The sequence below is a fragment of the Parasteatoda tepidariorum genome, chromosome 7, assembly GCF_982258835.1.
Source record: "Parasteatoda tepidariorum strain Cologne lab strain chromosome 7, Ptep-v5.0, whole genome shotgun sequence".
NCBI classification, from domain to species: domain Eukaryota; kingdom Metazoa; phylum Arthropoda; class Arachnida; order Araneae; family Theridiidae; genus Parasteatoda; species Parasteatoda tepidariorum.
Window position 1 is genome coordinate 1,899,804 of NC_141761.1, and position 9,701 is coordinate 1,909,504.

General features: G+C 26.9%; 1 protein-coding gene across 1 annotated transcript in view; it reads right to left on the reverse strand.

Moving 5' to 3' along the window:
- Nucleotides 1–9,495, reverse strand: part of Uch-L5 (ubiquitin carboxy-terminal hydrolase L5) — a 30,923-nt gene extending 21,428 nt beyond the window's left edge. Inside the window, exons 1-3 of the mRNA XM_043054885.3 lie at nt 9,277–9,495; nt 5,200–5,263; nt 2,562–2,667 (exon numbers count right to left, since the gene is read on the reverse strand). Of these exons, the coding sequence (XP_042910819.1) occupies nt 2,562–2,667; nt 5,200–5,263; nt 9,277–9,352 (246 nt within the window). The 5' untranslated portion in view covers nt 9,353–9,495. The remainder of the gene's footprint in view (nt 1–2,561; nt 2,668–5,199; nt 5,264–9,276) is intronic.
- Nucleotides 9,496–9,701: the final 206 nt, after the last annotated feature.

Sequence of the window (9,701 nt, forward strand, 5' to 3'; positions counted from 1 at the left end):
TATCAGGAGTGATATATATTTGCTGTTATTATATTGTTTTTATACCATGCTGTTATTTTAAAATAACAGCATGGAACTTTAAAATTGATTGCATTAAAAACTTCAACTATAGCTGAAGCAGGGTTGGCACAATTTAAAAATATTTAATCAAATAAAATTATTGGTTTGAATCACATAATTTTTTAAAAAAATCATAGATTTATTTAAAAACTATTCTTTATACAATACTGAATTGTCTAGTATGTATATACTTTTTAAGCAGACTTAGACCAAAGTATATTCTTTTTTATATAAAATAAAATTATAAACATTTCTCTTTCAAACACCATTTGAGTTTTGTTTCTGCGTTAATTAAGGACAGGTGTTATGATGATTTAAAAAAAAAACATCTATATTAGTTATTAAATTAATAACTAAATCTTTTTTTTTTTTTTACATTATTCTCATAACTAATTTTTTTTATTATTTTCCTTCATTCTAAATTAAATCTCTTGAAATATTTTCGTTCAAGATACTTAAAATTTTGAATGAATATTTTCTATACACATTGTCTTGGGGACAGACTACAGACTAGCGGATTAAACGATTATTATTTTTTTTTTTACAGCCAAGATAAAAATAATTAATTTCAATTTTTGGTCTTTTCTACCGAATAAGTTTTTATATTTGAGGTAAAATATCTAAATATTATATCTAATTCTTAGTTCATTCTCTAAGTTGAATTTTCATGAGTGAATAATTAATTAATAATAATAAAGTTTAATAGTTATGAATGAATAAAGCCAGTGGTCTGTCCAGGTCAAATTTACTACCGTTTAGTGGTACCTTCAGAAATTCAACTTTAGGAAAATTTCACAAAAAAAGTTTTATTTTTGTATCCCGTAGGAAACAATAAATCCATATTTTTGTGTTGATTTTTCAATATAATTTTTAATTTTCACAAATAATGTCTAAATTTTCACAAAATAGGTACCTCTCAGAAAAACCTAGACAGACCCCTGAAAGCAAGAATAATGAAAGTTTAATAAAGAACAAAGATATGTGATTTTCTAAAAAAGTTCAATTTCTAGTCTTTTTTGGCCAGTTTTCTGACACATTTCTTTTTCTATTTATACAATGTTTTTGTGTTTAAAACATATATAAATCTAAATAATTAAAAACTTCAAAATTTTGTCTTTGCAGGTATTCTATTACCTTAAAGCTGTGATAATAAACTGCAGATAATAAATCTCATGGATAATAAATGTTTCATTTATAGAATTAAGGAATAAATTAAAAAACAAAATATTATTTTTTTGAAGATAAGAATGTATGAAATGTAGATGAGAATGTATCTTCCAAATTATATTTTTTCATTATTCATTTGATATAATTTTCATACGTAAAATAACATGCTGTCTTATTACCAACAAATATTACACCCATTTAATTTTATACACATTTATATCAATACAAATAATTCCAGAAATAATGAAATCTGCAGTTTGGGTATCCAATTCTAAATTAAAGAAAACTTGTTCTGTCAAGAATAATAAAATGTTTTCAGATCTAAATTAATTTACTTTTAATTGGACAATTTAGTCATATTTCATTATAATTAATTAATACTTTCAGTTTGATAAAAAAAAATAACTGACTTCATTTATTCAGTAATTAGTTTGCAATTATTGCATAATAATATTAACCTTTTTTACTATGAGTGGTATTAAAAATTTAAGTTACAGTATGTCACATATAATTTATATATTTTGTCAGAATTTCGATCGTTGAACACAAAAGCAATTATAAAAATAATCTGATAAAAAGCCAATGTTTGATAGATATTAAAAAAAACAACAACATGATTTTACTAACTATGGTAAAATACCTCGATGTTTCGACCCTAAAGTCATGAGCACACACCCTTGGGAGGTGTGCCTGAACTATCACATTTTAGCATTCACAATGAGAGGCATTTCCAGATGTGGCCATTTTTAATTTAATGCAACTCAGAGAAATTATTTAGGCAAACCTTCGATCGACATTTGTTGACCGATTTCATTAATTACTTCTCTAAGTTTTAGACATATATGAAGGCCAGTAAATGATTAATTAAAAGATGAGTAACCATTACATTCCTTAAATTGAAGTATAAAATCTAAGTTTTAGTAAAAAAATGAGGAGCCACATGACTGTGGAAAAATGCAAATGAATGACATTTAAAATAAAAACGATCATTATTTTAGTGAATTAAGTCTGCTGTTTTAAATTTTCTTAATTTTATTTTTTAACAATCAGTTTTCTGACAGTTATAAATAGCAGTCATCTCTTAAAATAATGATAATAAATGATGAAAAAAAGGAAGAAACATATTTCTTCCACTTTTTCTAGTGTGGAAGAAATCTCTGATTAATGATTAAAAATGAAAGAAACATATTTCTTCTATTTTTTCTAGTGTGGAAGAAATGTCCGATTAATGATAAAAAAGTGGAAGAAACATATTTTTTCCATTTTCTCTCATGTGGAAGAAATCTCTGATTAATGATGTAAATATACACTTCTGAATGTAAGAAATAAAATACCTGTTTAGCAAAGAATATTTTTTCAAGCCTGTTATCTTGAACAACAGATCCTGATGGTTCATCTCCTTGGAACCATTTGAACAAAAATATTAATCCATGTACAGGTCTAAAATTAATAATGACATTAGTTAGCATATTCATTGAAGTAGAAAACAACATACAGAAATAAGAGTGAACTCCCGAAGGTTCATCTCCTTTTAATCATTCAAACAAAAATATAAAGTTATAATGACAATAATTGTTATTTATAGTTTTATTCTATATGTGGTGAGTTATTTATAATTCAAAGTGTTTCTGTTATCATAAATAAATTAGTAGCACATATAATTATTATCATTGTAGAGGTAATAGATATCGACAACTCCAACCTTCATCTTTCAAAAGCTACCCCACCATAGAATCGAGTTAACACGTCTTATATACTAGTGAATTGGAATTACATTTTTGTAGTGGTAGATACACTACAGTACTCCCCCACCAAAATTATATTTGCGATAGAATTCGATGAGCGGATACCACTATTCAGTGCTGTTTTGTGAGAAGCCAGGAGAGCTGTATTAAGATCACCGTACTTTTTGCTGGTTGTGAGAACAGTATCGAGTTCACGGTCAAGGCTGCTCCCGTGTTGTCATTAGCAGTCGAGACAGAGTAGCGACAGCGGAAGGAGGTGGATAATGTCGAAGACACGAGTAGCGAGTCAACTGTTTAATGTGGACCATGTGTGTGTGTGGCATGTTCAGATCAAAGTGGGAGTTACTGATGAGATAGACATGTTCAAACCGGAAAGGGAGTTTCGGCCAAGGTAGGCGTGTTCACGTCCCGAACGGGTCACCCGTGTGGGGACGGTAGCTATTGACAATGTCGACCTTCATCTATGAAAAGGTACCCCAACAGAGAATCGAATTAACACGTCTTATATACTAGTGAATGGGGATTACATTTTTGCAGTGGTACACTACAATCATTAACAATATCTTGCAAACTGCTATGGTAGTTTATCACAAAAAAAAAACAGAAAAATTTGCAACAGGGGGATCACCATTGAGTCTCAGGGTAAGTTTAGAGTGAAATGATCTCTTCAGACTTTATGCACAATTAGTTTAAGAGAATAAAGAGAGCCATTAAGTTTAGTTCTACATAACCAAAATAGTTAAAAAAAATAATAATTTCAAATTTTTTTCTCCCATTTAGGTAAAAAAAGTTTTTTTTTTAAAGTTTGTATTGATCTTAATATTTGATAATTAAAACCAATAAAATAATTTCTTTTCACAAAAAAAAAATAACTTTTTCAGAATTTAAATACAGTAGAGAACCATTTATCCGGTATCCAGATAACCGGGAAAAATATTGCTTGATTTTCCCGCCATTTTAAACTAGAACGAAAAAAGCGGAAATTGGACTCATACTTGAAGTTGAGTAGAGGAAAATGTAAGGAAGGGGGAAATTTTTTTCCCCGTTTACCCAGAGAAACGTCATTTCCTCCGTTACCTTGAAGGCAGGGAAGGGAGGAATGTTTTATTTTTTCTTTTAGGCCGTTAATCAAACTCAAGGGTGTGGCATGCTGATTTCGTTTTCTGCTTGATTTATGAGGGGGTGGGAAAAACATATTGCATGCATATCAGTGAACAGAAAAAGAAAAGAGAAAAATATATTTATTTGACATCGACTAATAAAAATAAAATCTTTTTCTTTTGAATAAATTGTCATTCTTTGGAAGTGTGGTATCAATTGCAAGTTTTTCTTGGTGTGGAATCACATCTGCTGTAATTAAAAATCTTGTTTTTATCAACAAAAAAAATAAATAAAAGGAGAATTGTTTATTAATTTAAACATAGGATTATTTTATGAAACAGATTGCAGTTTTGTTTTTCTGATTCCACTACGTTTGATTTTTTTTTCTTTTCGCACTCCATAAATTAATTCTTTTTATTCATAAATTTTATCATTAGGTTTTTTTTTTTAATTCCGTTGATCTTGCCTTGTTCCGGGTTTTAATATTTATGCTAGTGCCTTTTTTAACTATCGTTTCGGTTCGATAATTTTCAAGTGTTTTTATTTAGATTAATAAGTTTTCCTTTTATTTTATCGTTCCCCCCCGTATAATTAGGTATGAAATATATTGCGTTATTTAATCATTGGTTTTGTTTATATTATTTAATTTAGGAATTGTAATTATTTTTAAAAAATAAATATGAGAATTTTGTATTTTTTAAACTTGATTTTCTTGTCTAAACTTGCAAATTTTTTTATTCTTTTAAATGTTGTATTTCTACCATTTTTTTTTCTTTTAAAGTTAGGAGTACCTTTCTTTTTTCTCTTACTTTATGCATTACACTTTCTCCTTGTACTTCGGATTCGATAAAACATCGATTAACGACACTTTTTGGTCGATCCAGAAAACCGGGAAATTCAGATATCCGGGATAGCGATGGTCCCGAGCATCCCGGATAATTGGTTCTCTACTGTACTTTTCAAATATGTGTCTGTTTTTAAAAAGATTAAGTTATTTCAGCCATATAGTTTATGTAACATTAAATTTAAAACTTAATTTCAAATTAAAATTATTTTTTATCCTTGACCGTAAACTTTCAAGAAATAAAAAAAAAAACTTGCAAAAATAGAAATTGAATATACAAACTTAATATTTTCAAAACTCTCAGCATCCAGGCTGTAGAGCTCTTCTACTTGAACTCCTTTTACACCTGGAATAGAATATTTAAAATACAGATATTGAAAAATGATAAAAATAGAAACAATACTTATTCATACACAATTAACGACACAAATGAATGCCAATGTAACAACAATGAACAAGAAACAAATTTCACTGAAATCTAAGGTTATAAATGCAGTTATAAATCGAAAGAAAGGATTATCATTTTGAACAACTAATGATCTACTTTAGGAGCAGGGTTGGAGTTTTTGCCGGCAAAAAGGGGTTTTTGCCAGGACAGTGGCAAAAACCTGGTAAAAACCGGCAAAAACCAAATTATCTAAATTGCTGATTAAATTTTATTACAAAATACTTGAAACAAATTAAAATCAATCATAAGGAATAATAATTTTGATACATTACATGAAAAAATTATTTTTAACATATTAATAATTAATATAAAAGCAATAATTTTTAAAACATTGAAAGGTTTTGACCTCTTTTCATTTTAGAATCCTTAAATAAATGTTTTTTTACAAATAAATAAATATTATTATTGCTATATTAGAAAAAATTATTATTTGTACAATAATTAACTACATATCTTGATAGATATTTTATGCTTTGAATTACAGTTATATTAACTTAAAATAAGTTCATTTCACTGGAAAAAAGAGAATAATCGCAAATTTTCCAATCAATAATGTTTTAAACTTCTAAAATGATATATTATAACATTATGATTTAATTATGGAATAATAATTTTGTTAATTTTTTTGTAATTATTTATATTTATAGCATATATTTCAATTTTAGGAATAATTTTGTACCAAAAATGTGTTTTTGTCCTCTCATCTTGGAAAATATAGGTTTTTGCCACTTTTTGCCAATTTGCTTGGCAAAAACCTGTTTTTGCCAGGACGGTTTTTACCGGTATTTACCATGGTTTTTTCCACCTGCAGCAAAATCTTGCCAACCCTGTTTAGGAGTGCACAATCTTTTTGAGTGAAGGGCCACTTGCACAGCAGGTTAACTAACGAAGGGCCGCATGCATATTTAGTCATGTTGGTGGCAAATATGATAATTTTTATCTCAAAATTGGTGCTCTGAACAAAAATTATTTTCATCCAGAGTTCCTGATTTTTTTGATTTAAATCAGATTTTTTTGATTTTTATTCAAACACATTGTAAGAACTTTAGTTTATGATTAAAAATACTTTATAAATGTTTAATCAAAATTAAATTAATATGAAAGCAATATTATAACAATATTTTAGAAGCTCTAACTTACTAATATAATTTTTCATTATAATACATAGCTTTGAATGCATAGCAACCATTTTGAAACAAATGCATAATTGAAATCTGAAGACTAGATGAAATAGAGAATTTAATGAAAGGGGTCTGTCTAGTTTTTTCTGAGAGGTATTTATTTTGTGAAAGTTTAGACATAATTTGTGAAAATTAAAAATAACATTAAAAAATCATAACAAAAATATGGATTTATTCGTTTCTAACAAAACACAAAAATAAAATTTAAAAAAAAAAATATTTTGTGAAACTATCATTTTTCCTAAAGTTGAATTTGTGAAGGTACCCTAAGCAGTAGCAAATTTGGCTTGGGCAGACTCTTTAACTATTAAATTTAAGTTTCAATTAGCAAACCATAATTTTAATTTAAAATTGTGTTTTTTTTTCTCTTGATTTTTAATATGACAAAATAAATGTAACAGATTCTGTTTATAAATGTAGTCGCTCATCAATATTTTTATATTAAAATATTCATTTTTAATTCTATATCAAAATAGACCAGCTAAAAAAAAAATTTAAAAAATCTATGCACTCATTGGAATTTTTTTTCACAAAATTTCTTTATAGAAAATCTGATAATGTCAAAGATACTGTAAACATATTATGAGAAAAAAATACCAGTTAATAACTCTACTGCCTCAAATAGACTTTGAAAGGGAAGAATGATACTATATCAGGAAAAAATATCTGAATTCATTATCCTTTTTTTTTTCTTTCTATTTTTGGCATATTAGGGTATAATTCTTTTTAATATAACCCCAAGCTTTAGAAATATACATTTTTCTCTAATAAAATATAATGTAGATTTTAATATCATGCTGTTTCAATCAAAAAATGGAATTTTAATTAAGATTATTCGCATTTATTTTTTCGAAATTCATGTCTATTAATTACTTTCTACAGCTATGCAAGTCTATATTAAGACAATATTAAATGCGTACTTTAATCTGCACTTTCAATCTCAAGAATCAAAAGATTTTTAAAAATGTAATTTCAAATGTGTTGGAATTTAACACACACCAAGAAAGAAAGTAATTTCGTTAACTAAAATTAATTAACACAGCAATTTATTTAAAATAAATTTTAAAACTAAGAAAAAAAAATAAAAATATCAATAATTTAAAACATTGTTCTTTAACTTTTAAAATCAATATATATATTTATAAAAAATCAGTTGATTTAAATCAAGCTGATTTAAATCAACGAACCCTGTTTTCATCAGTAAACATAGTAATGTAGTTTCCTAAAATAAAATACTACTTTAATTGTTTAAATTCATTCAATGAAAAAAAACAATATTTTTTAAAATTTTTCTAGCCTTTTTATTAATATATACATATATATATATATACTATATATATATATATATATATATATATATATATATATATATATATATATATATATATATATATATATATATATATATATATATATATATATGAGGAAAAGAGATACGATGAACTCTAAACAAAAATAAACTATAATGCTCATAGAATAAATGCGCAAAAAACAAAAACAAAAAAAAAAACAGCTATTTTAATGAGTATTATAAATTTGAACTAAATATTTTAAAGAAAATTTATAGGATTTAAGCAAAAATTAAAACTTAACTTTTATAGTACACATTAAGGTTCAATATCTTGTAAAGAGAAATTAAAAAGATTTCAAATTTTGACTTTTCAAAAAAAAAAATTATTGCGTTCAGAAGCTCTTGCAGGCAGCACATCAACAGTCGGCGGGCCGCATGTGGCCCTCCGGCAGCAGGTTGTGCACCCCTATTCTACTTGAATGCTTTTTAATTCCTAATTAACACAGCTAGGTGTTAGCTCAAGACTTTTTAATAGAGTCTCCCTTTTATGGAAAAAAAAACACTTTCGTGAAACAAATTAAAATTAATGCCTTGTCATAAGAAGCATTTTTGATTATAATAATGCAATTGGTAACTTCTGAAAGAAAATGATAAAGTCATGTAACATTTAGAGCAATAATTTTTTTAAATATTCAAACCTTTAATACTTTTAATAACTTATAAGAAAGTCTTGGCTATTTCAGGGCAGCAGAACAGGAGAAATTAAAAAAAAAAAAAAAAAACATTACAGAAGGAGACCAAATTGAAAGGTTTAACTCACCACAGGACTAACCTCTCTATATGTTATTTGGTGCCTTGACAAACGTAGCTAGCGCAAGAAATCTTAATATTGCTATTGCAATATTAAGATTTATTGAATCCAAGATTGCAATCTTAATATTGCTATTGCAATATTAAGATTTTTTTAATACAAAATGGCAATATTTGATGCCTTGATAAATTTAGCTAGCGCAATAAATTTTAATAGTGCTATTGCAATATTATAAGCTGCCTAATTCTGCTCTATATATGTGCATACTGTGATTTGTCATTTAAATGTGCAATTTAAAAAAATAAATAAACATGTTGGAGTATCATGATCTACGACAGAATTACGGTTAAATCTCAGAAACTCCGGCCAGCTACCCGCAAAAAACTTTAATAAATTAAAAATCATAGAAAGGGACCCACTAGTATTTAAAGTTACTTTGAATAACAGAAAAATCGAGTTACAGAAATTTCACTGCATAGGATGCACCGTCTTTTGAAACAAACTAAATATTCTTCGACTGTTTAAAAGTATGTCGGCGTGTTCTGGTTTACCAATTACTAGCAACTAGAAATAAATAATGACACAATAATGAAGATAAGAATGTTACATTAAACATAAAATTACAAACCAAATCCTTTGATTAATTCAGTAAAAACACCAGGATCACTTTCGATTAAACACCATTCACCCGCTGGATTAGACATTTTTTCTTTTAAATTTAGGAAAATTTGTTTATTTACTTTAAAAATTGTTTGTTCAATTTTGATTTTCAAGATTTTACATAGCCAAAGGCTGCCTAGTTCTGCTCTATATATGTCTTCTATGCAAAAACGGATTATTTTAAATAAAACTGTTAACTGGTCATTTCCGACTACTTATTTCTTTAAAAACACAGGCATCAAAATTAAGAAAATTTAAGTCTCTATTGATACATTTATGATGCTAGCAAGGCTCTGCAGCCGCCATAATGGGGCACAAGTTTGTGACGTAAAGAGTTTTGTTTACAATCAGTTGGGTGGCAAGCTTACTAATGGCTTACTATGAGATTTTAGT